Genomic DNA, 17,651 nt, shown 5'->3' on the forward strand with positions numbered 1-17,651 from the left:
GGATACAGTACCTGGTTACGCTGTCAGACACACTGGCTGCTGGAAAAACACACCATGAAAATGAAGAACATCTCTGGATAGTCATGCACAAACAGTACTCAATCATATGGATGGACACACAAGCTTACACATACCAGCAAGAGTGTGTGCACACATTTTAGTTCTGCAGTACTAACTGTAATCCTGTCCCTTCTCTACATTGTTCCAAGTGACAGAGTTGCCAGAATTCCTGAAGAACCACAATGGCGTCATGTGAGAGACACATAGGGCCTGAGTTTCAGGGTGGAGGTAGAGCTTAATGATGTGGCACTGAGTAAAGACTGACTGAAGAGTGATGGAGTGGATCGGGGTGGGGGGGTGGGGGGTGGGGCTAGACAATTTTGGTGTTGCGCAGGCCCAGGCCAGGGTGTTAAGGGGAACAGTGTGTACAGCTGTGTATGTGTGTCTGTGTGTGTGTTTCTATGCTTGTGCATTGATGAGAAACAGAACCACAATCAGCAGGGGTGAGAAAGAAGCGAGGGAGTGCCAGGAGTCACCCCTCAAATTAGACAGGGCTGAAGACAACTCTGCACAAACTGTTTTCCTACCTTCCTCAAACATCCCTGCAGTGACCGTCTGTATGTGTTCGTTTGTAAAATCTTTCAAGTGTAACACAAATACTGCCTCCTCCTCGACATCCCTGTTGGATGTATGGAGCCACATGGAGCAGTGAGCACTTTGAACCCGTCTCACAGAAAAGTGAACAGGAATCAGAGGTCAATGTGTTTTACTAGGTGGAGGGGGGGTCACTGTGCAAGTAAGCAGCAGTGTGGACACTTGGTCATATCTCTAAGCATGGTTTAAGGTCTTGATCCCTCTTCAAGGTCTTTTTGACCTAATACTTAGTTACTTAGTTATTTAGTTTTGACCTAATACTTAATTTACCATTCTCCTGAATGCGCTACATGACCTGCAGTAGTCACATAGTAAACACAGAATTTCTTGGGCCTTCAAAATGCACAGTGACTGTTTGGGGGCCGAAACTACAGTTATCCCTCTTCCATCGAAGTGGCTCTAGTTCTTGAACTGGTTTTACTCCAAGATTTTTGGAATCTCGGTGCTATCCAGCAAACCAGCCCATGTTAACACCAGTTTTGAGTGGAGGCATTATAATAATAAGGCTATGTCATCAACTGAGGGCTTTGCACAATGCACGACCACCTTTGAAATATGACACACCCACTTCAGTTTGCACTTGCAAACCTGCAGTTCTTTTGGTTGTATCTGGGACCCCAATTTTCAGGTTCCGAACCAATTTATTTTTGGTCGAAATGATCAGAACGGTTCAAAATAGGCTGCACGAACCGGAACCGGTTCGATGTTGGCCAGAATTCAGAACTCAAACTAGGTTCCTGTGGTCAACATACTGAAAGGCTCCCATAATTGTAAAAAGCGTTACTGAAAAAGATTATTGAGCTACATACTTCAGAAGACAAAAGGACGTGAGTTTGCTAGAAAAAGAATAATCTCATTCCTAGAGTAAAGAAGATGAAGCAAGAGGAACGGCAGGTTCCAAAGATGAAGCACAGCCATCAGGCACACAGCAGATCTCTTATTATGTGGGACTGACTGGACCACAGAAAAATTGGGTATCTGTCAGTAGGGGAACCAACTGAGACACAAAGCAGACCTCATCCCGTGGGCTGGCAAGAAAATGTGGTCTCTCTTTCAATCTTTTCACACAAACGATACTATGTGGAACAATGACCTGACAATTATTGCACACTGAGTGAACACTTTCCTAAACATTCACTGATTGTCTGTGAATACTTGAAAAAGTGTCAAATACCTTTTTGTTAAAAGCTTATGGCAGTAATTTCCTCCTAGCCTTAGCAAACAAACAAAGTGTCTGTTTCAGAAGCCCAACTCTTAAGCTATTGTATTCTTGCAGGGAGGCCTGGGGGGACGGAGCACCAGTAGCTGTCCATCTATCCACCTACCCAGCCTGCAGCAATGCAGGGGCTGATGTGGAGCCTGTGCGCTCTGCTCTGCCTCTCTCTCTGGGAGGAAAGTTACTGCAGGAGCTCCAGGGAAGCCCGAAGGACCAAAGAGCCTTCTCTCCACAGGAGTAAAAGAGCCCCCCTGGACCCCAATGCCAAAAAGTGTTCCTACACTTTCCTTGTGCCTGAGCAGAGAATCACAGGTTCAAAGGATAAGTTGTTTTTGTAATAAACTGTTTGTTATTCTTCACATGGCTGTCTCCTTTTAAACCATCCCTAGCTTTTCTAAAAATCTAAATCTTGCTAATCCTCTAAACAATTCATATCTGTCATCAGGTCCAATCTGTGCCAGCACCACAGGCCCCGAGCCTGACAAGGACAGAGTGACCCGTATGGACATAGCAGATGTGCGGGAGGTGCTCAACAAACAGCGGCGTGAGATTGAGACGCTGCAGCTGGTGGTGGATGTGGATGGTAACTTGGTGAATGAGATGAAGCTGTTGCGGAAAGAGAGCAGGAACATGAACTCCAGGGTGACCCAACTCTATATGCAGCTGCTGCATGAGATCATCAGGAAAAGAGACAACTCTCTGGAGCTGGCCCAGCTGGAGAATCGCGTCCTCAATGTGACCTCTGAGATGATGCGACTGGCTTCAAGGTACAAGGAGCTGGAGGGCCGGTATGCCACAATGGCCGGGGTGGTCAACAACCAGTCAATTCTCATCTCTGCACTGGAGGAGCAGTGTATGAGGACTCTTGGACGCAGTGAGCTGCCCGTAGTTCCCCCACTGGTACAAGTGGTACCGCAGAATATACCAGTTAATAATCGTTTCACCAATGAGATACAGAGGGACAATAACAACCGAGCCTTTCCCAGAGGATCACGCATGGAGTCCCCTACTGCAAGCCCATTTGGGATTGACCCTCCACCACCACAGGGAACACTTACTTCTGATGGTATGTACCAATTTTTAAGTGGCAGGGGATGAGGAAGGAATAAGTGACTGAACACTGTCAATAATCAGGGATCCAATTAGTTTTTTTAGGAGAGGGAAGCTGAGCAACTGTTTAATAAATTGTCCTAAATAGTACAATTACCTACCTTGGACGGCAATTGAAAACATAATTTCTCAAAACAGTTGGTATTGCTGACACACAGTTGGCTCATCCTTGGCATGCTACAGAGGTGGTGAAATCATACATTCCTATGATTCCCACTTGGCTGTCGGTATTGGCTACACTGCATAGAGCATATGTACTAAATTAGTAGGATGTGGATTAAGCATCTTTGAACAGCAGTAAAAACACTTCAGAGAACAGGAATATAAATTTACTGCAAGGCTTTAGTCAGATTTGCATCCAGTCAATGCAAGAAATAAAAGGAGCAAGGTATAGTCAAAAAAAGCCCATAGTCCACATGGTCTCTTCCAGACCCCTAGACAAAACCATCAAATCAGATGAAATCCTCAAAGAAAGATTAGTCTCCTCTATGAGACTGATAAATTCTGACATCTGAGAGAGATCATCTCCAATATGAAACCAATTTGCAAGCATATAATGCTACTTGGAAATGGCTCCTAAAAATTAGTCGGGGATGTTGTGTTTTGACTGGCGATTAGACTACGGCGGGGAATGTTGACAGGGGTTATACAGCCAGATGCCGAAATGGATGAAATCATTCATAACATCCCTCAGACAAAAGAGGATGAAAAGAAGGCTTGTCTGAATCCTGACAGGAGAGTCACATAATAGGGTGACATAATATGGGTCACATGAGAATTATGAGGTGAGGAATACTTTCACCCGTATCTGATTAATTCAGATACAGACATTTCTGGTTAAATCCGCCACTTAAAAAGGACTCCAGTTAAAGATATCCTTACTATCTTGCTACTTGCCATTAGAGAAAACAGCAGGTACCATTTAGAAAATCAGCATTACCAGAGTTAGCTCTTAAATCATGTACTGTTACTGTTGCATATATATTTATGTGAAGTGTGTATTCAATCCAAAGTATCTGATAAATGTCTCGTCATGAGGTTGTCTAGTGTTAATTCTTAACCCTCCAGAAACCAGTCTGAGTGAAACAAGGCTCTCTTCAACTCACAACACTTCATTCCCCCGTAAAGCACGAATAATGACAACAATGTGATAATGATTCTTTCTCCAAAGAGAAGAAAACCTAAGACAAAAACAGAGAGAGAACTAAAAGGACAGGAGGTGAACTGGTTGGGGGAGGAAAAAGTAAACTCTGTAGATTATAAAAAGGACTAAGTGTTCATGTGGTTGTTTCCAGCTGTGTAAAATAATTATCCGCCTACTTTTACAAAGCCCCTGTTGAACTGTAATTTTAGGGTTGCATTAGTCAATCGTAGGTCATTAGAACTGAGAGCTCCATTCCACTATTCTCATCTGTATTGTGGTTGAAATGTTAAACAATAAGCTGCTGCTTCTTTCACTGACTGCCAGAACCTAATTTTTGCACATCCCATTTAGGGATGGGTACTTCTTCTCCTTTGATACATTTATAGGATATCTACTCCACCGGTTTCCTTAAATGTTCCCTTTGATTGCAATTGTTAAATATAGATGGATAAATGTATGCTTCTCAATAGATAGTGTATATCTAAACCAGAAAGAAGAATAAGTTAACCTAAAACCCAAAACCAAGCCAAAGGCCACTTATAGGCTGACTTCAATCTAGCTTCACAGCTACAAATACAGCTGTAAACACATATTGCTTGACTACAGATTGGTCTAGCTGAATTTTTTATAAACCACTAAGGCTGAATGGCTCTTTTTTGTTTATAACCTCAACATCCTAAAGCTCTGTTAGAAGAAAGTAACAAGAATGTGACATTAACGAGGGCAGGGGAATAAGTTAGAGAAGCCCTTCACTGATAGGTCGGATTAAGATATATCACTAGAAAAATACACTAGTATGCCGAGGAATTTTAGAGATCTGTGCTGGGGCATTACACTGGGTCCCTGTGCTCCTACACTCAGCTGAGAAAACCATCTCCCATGGACCTTTAGGCCCTGGAGGCCCCAACACAATGCCGGTGTTCATGCTGGTTTAATTCATATGCTCACTGGGGAAAACAGAGGAAATATGCTGGGTTTAGGTTCAGCAGCTTCAACTCTGGGTGCAGTGCTACCACATGGCTTCACTTGGAGACGAAACCTTAGTGAATATTCATATAACAATTTAAGGGTGCACATGCATGTTTGTGTAACTTGAGACTGCAGGATGTTTGGATGGTCTGAGCAAATGGAGATATTTTCCAAAGAATGTGGCCACAATGATAAATCCCCTCAAACCATGGGGTCTAGCAGACGATCCTTCCAAACCTTCTCTCCCCTTTTCTCTTGTCTGCTTTCTAGAGCCCCTAGACTGATGATGATGACTTTTGCATATGCAATAAAAAAGAAAATATCTCTTTCAATTCAGCTGCTGAATGGTTTAGTTGTTCAGGGGGTTGAAACTGACCTGAACTTCTGAACATTACGAATATTACTGCTGTGCCAATTGCAATATGATAATGGAGTGTGGACCATTGCAAACCCGAGCACAATCTCTATTCAATACATTTTTTGTCTTCCTCTTTTTCGACAACCATCTTTCTGACCGCAGGTCCCTTCAAGGACTGTTTCCAGGTGCGACAGGCCGGCCACGCCACCAGTGGGATGTACCTGCTTAAGACAGAAGGCAATGATCGGCTGATCCAAGCCTGGTGTGAACATGGCCTTGACAATGGTGGATGGACCGTGTTGCAAAGGAGGAAGGATGGCTCTGTTAACTTCTTTCGGAATTGGGAGAACTACAAGGTAAGAACTGTATTCAAAGCTTTTCCTTTCTCATTTCCTCAGTGACTCAGTCTCAGCAGTTCATTCTGGGGCCACTAAGCAAGCACTTGCTCCATCAATGTAAACAGCTTAGCGGTGGATTTCCTCACACCGAAATCACAGCCAAGAACTGTAGCCAGGGACCTACATACAAATATACGCAAATTGGAGCCGTGGTGGGCTGAGAGGGAAATAAAGCTCAACCCCTCTGGAAATGGGAAATGATCCCTTCCTCCTTTTTTCTTCCCATGAGTAAGACTTTGCAATTGAGATGTGATCTGAGGTCTAACAGAGCATGCAGAGGACAGAAATGAAGAGACATTGGTTTTATAACACCTAGTGTCTCGCAGTTTTCTCTTTAAAAAAAGCAGAAGAAAGAGTTTTCTTTTCCATAATAAAATCAGATCTAGAAATCAATACTTCAATGTAGTTTGGGTCAGGAACAGAAGTGTGATTCTACAGCTCTGAATATGCTGTATTCAACTCTCCATCCAACTGCAGCCAAATCACCATTGCTTCTGCCATACAATTAATTTGTCTTGAGTGAGAAAACACAGATCACAACCTTAACACATTATCGTCTCTGAGGGAAGTGGAACTGATTTCATTTCACTCGATATGCCAACAGACTCCTCTAAACTCACCACTCTGCAAAGAAATCTCATTTACCTCACACTGCTTTACAGTTTGTGTTTTTTGGACTTGATTTGCCTTCACTGACCACAGTATGAAACAAGATATGTTGTTTCAACCAGTTAGCTAACCCACAGTGTCGACCAACTCAAATTAAATCTGCACTTTGTTGGTCTGCACTGTTTTTTAACATGAGCCACAGCTGGTAATGAATAACAAAAGAACATGTTGTGGTGCTTGTCCTCTACAGAAAGGGTTTGGCAACATAGATGGTGAACACTGGCTTGGGTTGGACAATATCTACAACCTGGGGAAACAGGGCGACTATAAGCTGATGGTAGAGCTGGAGGACTGGACTGGGAAGAAGGTGTATGCCGAGTACAGCAGCTTCCACCTGGAGTCAGAGAGCGAGGGTTATCGACTGAGGCTCGGCACCTACCAGGGCAACGCTGGGGACTCCTTCAGCAGTCACAACGGCAAACAGTTCACCACTCTCGATCGCGACAAGGATGCATTTTCTGGTGAGATTACTTCCAAAATGTTTTTAGATTTCTTACATTAGTACCCATTTGTCTGTCCGTCACACTCATTTTCTTCTACGATGTTGTATCCATCTCCACTAGGTAACTGCGCCCACTTCCATAAGGGTGGCTGGTGGTACAACGCTTGTGGCCAGACCAATCTGAATGGCGTATGGTACAGCGGAGGAGTTTACCGTAGCAAATTTCAGGATGGAATCTTCTGGGCAGATTACGGTGGAGGTTTCTACTCCCTCAAGTCGGTCCGCCTCATGATCCGACCGATCGACTGAAACTTTGGACTGTGGTTCCCTTCAAATGCACCTCCTTATCTTCATCTAGTCATAAACAAATACTGTAAAGGCAGGACCAGGAATCTCCTCCATCGTACAACAGTGCCTTGTAAAATACAAAGGAGGAAGAGACGGTGGCATGTGTTTATGGCCAGACATTAAAGACTCCAGCAGTCGGTGCAGTGGCCCAAGTTGACTCTAACTGTGAGATGAAGACTCATGCCATTGCCCTTCTAAAGTAACTGCCTCCACCTTTCCGTCTGGAAAGTAATGATCCGTGGAGCTCCCTGGGACCATTAAGTATTACTCTCAAGTGTCCTATCTTACTCACTCTTGTTCAAACTCAGTATGTAATAAAGGGAAATGGTCATTTACTAAAGAAATTTCTTCTGAGCAGCTAATGGTGACTTATTGAAAGTAGTGTTGCCCATACCATAAGGTACTGGATGTACTGGGATGTTTGATGCAGTTTAAAGGTGCGTTGCCATTTAGAAAACGTGACAATCAACAATTAGAGGACAGGCCTTGTTAAACCTACTGTCTACCTGTTTCTGGGTTTTGTCTGGACTTTTGAAGTTTATTTTGTTGAACGCGTGCAACAATGTGCTTGTCCAATGTGCATGTGGCTGAGCTGGCTTTGGTATGTAAATATCTTTGGCTTTATTTGTGAAAGGTAATTTAAGAGGTGTGATTCAACTCAGGCCAAATGTTCACAATGTTGTCACTCTGCCATTCTTTGTTATTTATCAGTGTATTTATAGAAAGTATAGTCATGGCCATTTTATATCTACCCCTGTAACAATGCAATTCTTAATATTTTTATCCCACGTAGAGATACACTAATGACACTTGAACAGAATGACACACACACACACACACACACACACACACACACACACACACACACACTCACACACACAGACACACACACACACACACACAAATAGCAGACACAAACAAATCCAGATTGGATGTCTTGTTGACTGGAGGACTGAGAATATGTGACATGCACTACCTGTTTTCATCAGTCAAATTAAATTCTTTTGTACACATTGAATGGTCTGTCACTCTGTATTAATGAATATAAAAGTGAGGGTTTAAATGTGACCCCTTCTTTGATAAAAATGATTGCCAGTATGATTGAAAACTTTAAATATTACTGCGTCTGTAAAATATGAGTCAAGACTTTATCTGTATAAAAGGATGGTACAATCATCTGAAATGAAACTGAAATTTGATCTGACTTAAGTGCAATACAAGCCGTCAAGGCAGTGAAGAGGGCCAGATGGATTTAATAATTCAAGAAGTGGGGGGAATAAAAATGAACTGTGACCACAGCAGGGGGAACATTTAAAATCACATTATCAGATTGGACTATACCAAGGTGAGGACAGAAATAGATAACAGGCAGGATATTAAATGATGCTGCTATAGAAGAATTTAGACTAAAATGAAATAGACAGTAAGCAGAGATAAAAAGGCAGGAGAAAGACAGACAGGGATGAGAAGGGGGGGGACATTCCTTCCACATAAAACCATGGAGCTTTTCTTTGCTTCAAATGCAAACGTATATCTTGAAATTATGGCTCCCCCCTGAGAACTGTAAGTCAGAGCAGACAGGAGCAGGCTGATGCAAACAGTGTTAGGAGAAGAAGCTCACAGACACGTATAGTCAATACAATTCATCTTGCATACTTGCACACACACGGTGGGCCAAAAAAACTGTATAACCATGTAGTCCAGGAGCCAGACCCTGACACAGAGCTATAGGGTCATAGGAACCAGTAGGAAAATGAACCCCTCAGCTGGCTGCCTTTTCTGATCTGACACATATGAGACTTTACCCCTGGTGATTTCCATTACATTGGTTATTTCAAACAGTGTTGCTTTTGTCCCACAGCTAATCCAACAACTATGGCAACAGCATGCTGGACCAGAAGTGACTCAAGGGTCCTTGAGTCTGTTTCTGGCCCTCTGTAGAGTCTTTCTCCACTGACAGAGACCAAATAGCAAATAGTTACTGCAGGATCCCAGTGAAGTATTATGAAATTACACTGAGACTATCAGTAATATTAACAGGCTCTTGCTCAATAACACACTATTCAGAGAAGTGTTTACATAAGACACAGTTCAGATGTATTTTTCACTCATCTGTCTGATAGAACAGGCACACTTGCCTTTTAAGCACTAGTAAACTGTGTTTCACTGCAATCCAAACCATCGTTTTAGGACTTATATTATGTTTTCTCCTCTTTCAAATGTAACTACACCATTATGTATTGCACTGTGAGCACTGTCTGAACACTTGGATCCACAGCAGTACATGGCTGAACCAATTCACACCAATGGAGGACTGCAGCTAAAAGCAGGGAGAACATTTGTTTCACAGTGTGTGTGTTCTGTCACAGTGGAGCCATACATTTCTGTGGGCGCTTTGTCCTTGTATGATTGGCTACAGAACAGGAACAAGCTCATCTGAGCATTTAACAGGCTGGCCCTGTGGTGAGTGCAGTGCAGACAGGAGCGGGCTGTGTCTGCCGAACCTAATAGCAGGTCAGAGTTCACGCAGTCGCACACACACGCACAGTTAAGCACAAATGTAACAGTGTGGAAAAACCAAAGCCTGGAGTCTACACAGCAGACATAGGGCTCTTTCTCCAGCCTCGTTATCATCGCAGATAAGCATCAGACCTTCAAAATATGCAAATGGGGCAAAGACAGAAACATGATATTATGTCATAAAATTGGCACAAGGACACAAACACACTTTGCAGAAGTTAACCCTCCTGTGACGTATTTAGCGCAAAGAAAAACACACATGGTAATTTTAGCCCTCTGCTATGGGTTGGGACCTTAATTGAGCTTCAGTGGGTACTTTGGTTAGTGACCACAGAGGCAAACTCGTGCAAAAATACATCAGGAGAACCCCCCACCCGAATCACTTTGGAGTGATGCTCCGGAACAAGCGCTGTGGCTTGCAGTCTCCCAGTCAATCTTTCCCACTCTCCCTCAGTGGGATCGAGTGGATTTAACATGGACGAGATCATCTGAGAACAAGAGAGTGGCGAATTCCATCCTGTGTGCCAACTTGGCTCGGTCAAGCCCCCGCGGGAAGCCAGCTGGTCACACATCACACATCTGCACGCATCATTGACAGGCTCAGACTGCAGGGAAACACCATCACACGTACACGTACAAAGACTTACGACACAAAGAGGCGACCAACTAATCACACATCACTGAAACGCTTACCAAACGGAAAGTCCCCCCCCTTCTTATTCACTCACACACACAATGAGGACATACACTTAAACTGGCAAATGTGGGCCGTTTCACAGCGTTAGCTTTGCATTTGTCTCATGGTCTGTCATTACTTCCAGACTTCCATGACGGAGCGCGATGGGGAAAAATGCCTGTTTAAAAGTTTCTTTAACTACAAACAGACTCTTGAGCTCTCTGTGTTTGTGCTCGTGTCTGTGTTTGTTTGTACATACTCGAGCGTCTAAGTTCGAATCACAAAGCAGTAGCTATGATACGAGCCCGATGGTCAGAGGAAAAACCGTGGCAGTAAAGAGCATCAAAGTCATCCTGTCATCATCGAGTCAAAACAAGAACAAACAGTACGGCAGTAAAAACCACACACGTGTATCCATGTGCACAATACTCTTACATCACAGTGAGAGGTTTCCTTGCAAAACTCATAAGGGATTCCTGAGTGATGTCATGCTGTGGAGCCAAAGGAAGAGGAGGGTATAAATATTTATGGAAAGGATGGAGAAATGTCATTATTTTTTATTTATCACTGATTTATGTGTTTGTTGAACATTCACGCTCCTCTTCTGGAAGGAGGAGGACAACTTAAAAGAAGTAATGACTGTGGCACTGGATAATCCAGGAGATGATGACACCAGACACACATGCAGAGGCACTTTGTTTTCTGGAAACTCGGACAAATTGTCCTGACTTTAAACCTCGGCCGGTAAACAGACCATAGAGATAAGAAGCTGATAGTAAGGCATCCTTCAAAGATCAAACCTTACTGTGGTTTAAGAGTGTGTGAATGTTTGTGTCTGTTACCTAGGTATGGTATACAGGAGACCATGCTCTGGCTGCTTATGAAGTCTCTCAGACGTTTATAGTTGTCTTCTTTGGACATCAGGTAGTCAAGCCGATCAAACGTGGCCTTATCCTTCCGACTCAGTAACTGCACAGTTAAGGGGGAAAGAAAAAGGGAGAATGAGAACAAGAGCTTTAAAAGGGGCACTATGCAGTTTTGGAGAAGAAATTCAAATTCAGAATTTTAATATTTACAATACAATAGAGGTAACAATATATACTCAGATTTAGTTTTTTCCATAACTGAATAAAACAGAGGAAAATAAGGTCTTCAGAACAATGTTTGAAGCTTGAAAGGTGGCAGGGTCCGCCAAATATAAACAAAGTAAAACAGTATGAAATTGTGTTGTCCTTTAAGATCAGTTTGTTTATTCACTTTATTTAGTCATGAAAACAAAGAGAGTTTGTTTTAGTTTGTTTAGGCATAAAAAAAAAAAAATCAGCATATGAAGATATTTCTCTTCTGGTTCATATCTCTTCCTCAAAATTACAAAGTGCACATTTAAACAAAAAAATATACAACTAGAATGGGTTAGCAACACATAAGTGTAAAAAATACACTGGAAACTATTCAGATAAAATGACTTGATGTGTGTTGCTTTCACTCAGCTGCACTGACTAATGAGTGAAATCTGATATACACCAAAGGGCTATAACAACAGTAAAAGAGGAAGGCAACCGAATGAGAATCAGAAATGGAATATATGAACACATGGAGAGATTTAGCTGAAATATGTGTTAATTGTATAGGCTTATTGTTGACGTTGACGCTAATTGGCCCTCTAGAGACAAACTGTACTGAAGCATTTTTCTTGAACATCCAAAATTTTCACCAACTGACAAAACTAGGAAGGGATAGTAAACCCATTCAAGACCGTTCAAATAATGAACTTGTATTTGTGTTACAAGTTTGTAAAATAAGTGAAATACCTGGTAATGTTCTACCATAATTTGGAGTTGTCAGTGTCAGAATAAAATGCAGTAATGCTGTACAGAATCAAAGCTTTACTCTCTAGCTGGTTTCATGTCTTACTGTACTAGCGACCCAAAAAACTTTAGTGCCAGAACACATTAGCATGCAGCTTTCAACAGGGTGATAGACTGTTCACATGCTCCTGTGTGTCCGTTTGTCCACTTGTGACAGCTACGAATATGAAGTCTACTCCTGCAGGAGGGCTGCACTGCAGAGTCGTCAGCATGTGGACTGCAGCAACAGCAGTGGCAAAGCTTCAGACCACAGTGAAGCTGATCTGTTGACACGGAAACTTTAAAAGGCTGTGACAATAGTTGAAAGTCCTAATTAGACCTACAGTGATCAAGCGTGTGTGTCTGTGTGTTAGTGTGTGTCTGTCACTATGTCTAAGAGGCAGGTGTGCTTCGTCCTGGCCAGCAACAGCATTTGCTAAATGACTAAAGGAATCTCTCCTGTGGTTTTGTGAACCCGAGTATAGGAAAATTTCCACCATTACATCAGAGCATCATCATGTCATTATGTAAGCTCTACATCTTCAATGAGAACACTGAAACACATTTGCTGCCCCTCAAAATGGATACTGATACATAATTTCCTGCGTAAAAAAAGGTCTACAATTGAATAATGTGTTTACAATGTTCCCACCACAAATAATCTGCTACAATCGGTGTAAAGGTTCTGGGCATGTCACTATGGGACAGACATGCAGCACTAAGAAATGATGGTTCAGGTTTGTTAAATTCTCTCTTTTTGTATTAAATGGGATGAATTTAAGTTTTTCTAACTGTTCTAAATAACCTTTATTTATTTTTCCTAAACTTTGCCCTTCATCTTGTCATGTCACTCGTGTGCTAGTTCGGGTTGGCCTTCGTTTATGTTTCCATTGTTTTGGTACAGATCTGTGTGACATTCCAAGTTTATTGACAGCGCTCTACTAATAAACCATTCTTCCCTTCAGAGAAGGGTAAATATACTCACCGCCCATGTTTTGGTAAGTCTGAAGATGGGAGCACTTTGTAACGCAGAAACCACAGCCATGACTGCGTGGAGGTTGTTCATGTCACACAGTTTCTGTGAAAAGTTTAAGTACACAGAGCATACATTAAGGCGTGTTTACAATGGAAACATTCATAAGGATAGCACAACAATGTCATGTCGTCCGTAGAGTCGTGTACCTTGGCAGTGCGAATGTACAGACTCAGCACCTCAGCTCTGATCTTCAACGTCTGCGCATGGAGGATCTCTCGTACCACCCAAAAACTCGTCTAGAGAAAAAAACAAAAAAACAGACAGATTACCAAGCAACACTCGCGAACTCACCGAAAACAGACCCGAAACTGCTGACAGAGAAAGATTTATCTCTCATATGTTACATTCTTCAAATAAGATTTCAGGTGAGTACAAAGCAAGACCGGGAGTTCTGCCTTGTTAAATCTCCAGTCTTTGAGTCCAGAGCCAAGACCTGCAGACAGTCATGACAAGTCTGGGCTATACTCTGTATAAAGTAGAGCAGGGGAGCACAGGGCAGCTTGCTAACGGCAACGCTCCATTGGAGTCGATTAGTAATCAGTTCTTGAGGAAAACAAGAAATTCGGAGGAAAATCCAACTGATTCCAACTGATTACCCAACAGATACACATCATAACTCCTAATATGTCAACCCTCAACGTGCGTGTGTGTGTGTGTGTTCGTTCAGAGTGCATGGCCAGACAAAGAGTGATGTCGGAAATCTGTCTCTTAAGGGAGAAACGCTGGTAAGCCAAAGTTCTCATTACACGTACACACACACACACAAGTCAGTGAATCAATCAGTGTTTAAGCTCCGGGGAAAGAGGGAATGGAAAGAGGAAAAGGAGAAGAGTGAGGGAAGAGAGGAGGTAATGGGAGGGGAAGTTAGCCTCAACGCCGCAGGGCTCGGAGGGATTTCAAAGCCCACAGCTGTCTGCACATTGTGTTCTGATAAGACCGTCCAGACAGACAGACTGACCATCTCCACTGTTCCTTCTAACACTTTTATCTCTTTCAGTTTCTGAATTAGTCTCCCACTTTGCACAACACCGATTCATCTCTCCTGATATGTGCTCACATAACCGATTTCGTAGTCAACATTCCTCCATTCGAGCCACAGACCACTAGGTGTGCTTCTTGCGTACGTCTATAAATTAAGTGTGCGTGTGTGTGTCCTTCTCCATGCTTTCCTACATTCTTGATGTGCACAAATTTTAAACTGCAGCTGGCTTTGCCTACTTTTTCCTGGAAACAGCCCCATGACTTGTTTTTGTTTCAGCGAAGAGGTGAGGAGCAGAGGAGTGAGGAGATAAATTCATCCAGCTTCTCTCTCTCTCCATCTTCTCTTATAAACACACGATTCACACACAGAATATGTATAACAGTACTATATCTCCAGGAAAGAGAGCCATGTGTTTTTAATTTTTACCATTTCACGAGGAGAAGTCTGTAAAGAAGACGAGGGAGTGATGAAATGGACAGGTGAAACATAATCGGTCGACCCCGGCTTCAATTGGCTTCTTCTTTTATTTGCATCACTCAGCTCCAACTCTCAAGATAAACAAGTGCAAATTTGCAATAGCTGTGGCCAGGTATGGGCCATGGGCAGGTATCCATGTGTTCTTGAATTCACACGCACACAACCTCACTTGACCTCTACTGCAAAGTTCAGCCCCGAAGACAGAGCTGCAGTTGCTATAGGGTGGAAACAGTTTTGTGGAGCATTGAACTGATGGGCCAACAGAAGAAGATAAAGCAACAGTAAAATAACTTTATTGTGTTTAATGATGCCTCCCAGAAGAGTGTGTGACAAACAGTTCATGAACGAGGGTGTGGCTTAAAACGTGAGTAGTTTTTGTGGTGTCTCAGGGCGCACTGTCCTGCTGGGGGGGCCACTGCCATTGGGGAGTGCCGTCGCCTTGAAGTGCTTTCCAAGTGGTGTCCTGATGAAAGCCAGGACCCAAGATTTCCCAGCAGAACATTGCATTGTAATGAGAAGATCAATGTTACTTACATCACCTGTCAGTGGTTTTAATGTTGTGGCTGATCGTTGTGTGTTAGAGTGTATGTTCACTATTCACTATTCACTGCCCAGTGCGCTACCAAGTAAGGTAAGCAGCTTTTAGTTTCTATGCTCTCTGCCTGTGGAATAACATTCCTGAATACCAGCAGTCTGCTAAAACTGTCAGCTCATTTAAATCAAGGCGTAAAAAACATTACTCTTTATTATGACTGTACAATAAGTTAGTTACATAACCTCTTTATAATCTGTTAATATTAATTTGCTTTCTTTTGTTATCCCTTTTAAAAGACAAATTTGTTTATCTTAATCTAACTATTTGCCAACTTTTCCTTTGTTTTATTGTCTTTTTAAATGCAATATTAAAAATGCTCAATGTTTTAACTAGGTAGAACCAACTGTAATTGCACGACTATCCGATGAAAACAAATGAAAAAAAACCTAGCCTTTTTATTATTATTTATTTATTATTATTATTATATTTTTTTTTTTCCCATCATATCGAAATCGTACCGAACAATCACTTCTGTGTAATGTTACACCCCTACACATTACCACCCCCACCTTTTAGTCAGTTGGTATATACACAAACACACTTGACCTCCCTGCCAAATTTCAGCCTCCTAGGATGAAATTTTTTTGTGGAGTGACCTGCAGAGCTGCAGGGCGCAGCTATAAAAAAACTCAAAGGTTGTCAGATCTTCCTTCCACCTTCAGTTTACAGTAGACAGGAGTTTCCATCGACTGTAAAATGCGATTCCAATCTGGGAGCAAAACATGCTGCAGCTTCACATTTAGTTTCCTCAGCGGTCTAACTTGATATCTGAGGTCAATCTGGACAAAGCATGTCTCTCTAAATCGCTATACCGCTGGGGTCCATTACAGAGCCTGTGTCCTCGTCAGCCCTGGCCTCCAGAACTACACAGCGATGAGATCACTCAGAATGGCAGTGCTCTACATAAGTGTGTATGTGAGACTGAGGGAGAGTTTGGGGGTTCAGGGGCTGTGCAGACAAAGTCATGTCTTTACAGATCTCATATTAAGCCCTGAAGCAAAGATTGTGTCTTGGTGGAGCATTTATGAGCGTATCAAGGCCTCCAGATCATGCTGCGAGGCCCCAGCGCTTCAATAATCATAAATAATCGGAAGCAGACAGATCCAGCCACAAGCTGATAGCTGTGGATCAACCTATTTAATGTCCTGAGGGGAGGAAGGGATGGGACAGAGATGAAGGTCTGGAAAAAGATGCGGACTACAGCTGACTGTCAGCTTGAGATGAAGGTTGGATCTGATCCCTAGTGTGTTAACAGCTGTACCGTGGTAGAAATTTAAGGACCTAACAACCTTTTGTAAAGAATGACCCGGACACCACGTAACACGTCTTGTTACAATGCAGTGATCTGCTGGGTAACCTTGGGTCCTGGCTGGATTAAGTCTGATCCATGCAGGCCCCACCTCGCAACCCACAGGACTCAAAGGATCCGACGCCAATGCCCCGGTGTCAGACTACAAAGGACACCCCCAGAGTTCCAGTATCCATGCCTTTGTGGTGTGGCAGGGCAAACTGTCCTACTGTTAGTGCTTTGAATTTAGTGGCTGATCGGTACAACACAATGATTTTTATCAGGCATATTTTTTGTTTTTTCCACTGTATTCACACTAATGTGATGTCTTCTGTAGCTCTTCCCTTCTTGTTGAGAATATAATCTATCCCATTTGGTTATCATCACCACCAATTCTTTTTAACAGTTCTTATGATGTCTGAATAAAAACATTTTCTTTTTTACTACTGTATGCAAATTGCTAATTTGTCTCTGCACAAAACCTAATAAAATGAGATGACTGTGCATTGTGTTCATAATGGGTTCTGAATTATTTTCTTCTTGCCGCCTGTTGAATAGACTGGCCAGCTCTCTTCTGTTCCATTGGCTTCCAGAGCTTTAGTGCCAACAAAACCAGGACTGAAGGAAGAGGAATATGGCTGCGGCTCATGCTAAGGAGCTTTCTGGGACTCTCCGCCCTCCCAATCCAAGTCCCATTATCCAAAAAGCTCATTTTCCTTGGCTGCCGCCTGCTGAAATGTGTGCGGCTAACATCTTGAATCACCGTTTGCGATGTGCTATACATGGAGAAGTTTCCACAGCAACACATTCTTGTCAGATCATCTCATATTTATACTGGAGGACAGTAAAGTGGGCGTTAAAGGAGCCTGGCAAAAACACTGGAAGGGGATTAAAGGCCATGGCAGCCCCTTACATCATTACC

The 17,651-nt window shown here is 42.7% G+C and overlaps 2 protein-coding genes across 2 annotated transcripts in view; one reads left to right on the forward strand and one right to left on the reverse strand.

Annotated features, from left to right (window-relative positions):
- The window catches only part of ralgps2 (Ral GEF with PH domain and SH3 binding motif 2), a 72,991-nt gene that overhangs the window by 21,246 nt on the left and 34,094 nt on the right, over positions 1-17,651 (reverse strand). Inside the window, exons 7-9 of the mRNA XM_073477220.1 lie at positions 13,534-13,623; positions 13,337-13,429; positions 11,347-11,473 (exon numbers count right to left, since the gene is read on the reverse strand). Of these exons, the coding sequence (XP_073333321.1) occupies positions 11,347-11,473; positions 13,337-13,429; positions 13,534-13,623 (310 nt within the window). The remainder of the gene's footprint in view (positions 1-11,346; positions 11,474-13,336; positions 13,430-13,533; positions 13,624-17,651) is intronic.
- On the forward strand, positions 1,993-7,433 carry angptl1a (angiopoietin-like 1a). The gene is made up of 5 exons (XM_073476905.1): positions 1,993-2,182; positions 2,316-2,936; positions 5,614-5,807; positions 6,709-6,979; positions 7,082-7,433. The coding sequence occupies exons 1-5, from the start codon at positions 1,993-1,995 to the stop codon at positions 7,267-7,269; spliced, it is 1,464 nt and encodes a 487-aa protein (XP_073333006.1). The 3' UTR covers positions 7,270-7,433.

The sequence above is a fragment of the Pagrus major genome, chromosome 11 (assembly GCF_040436345.1).
Source record: "Pagrus major chromosome 11, Pma_NU_1.0".
NCBI classification, from domain to species: domain Eukaryota; kingdom Metazoa; phylum Chordata; class Actinopteri; order Spariformes; family Sparidae; genus Pagrus; species Pagrus major.

Coding starts and splice junctions, on each gene's coding strand:
- angptl1a (XM_073476905.1), top strand. CDS start 1,993: ATGCAGGGGCTGATGTGGAGCCTGTGCGCTCTGCTCTGCCTCTCTCTC. Junction 2,937..5,613: donor GGGAACACTTACTTCTGATG/GTATGTACCAAT, acceptor TTCTGACCGCAG/GTCCCTTCAAGGACTGTTTC. Junction 6,980..7,081: donor CGACAAGGATGCATTTTCTG/GTGAGATTACTT, acceptor CATCTCCACTAG/GTAACTGCGCCCACTTCCAT.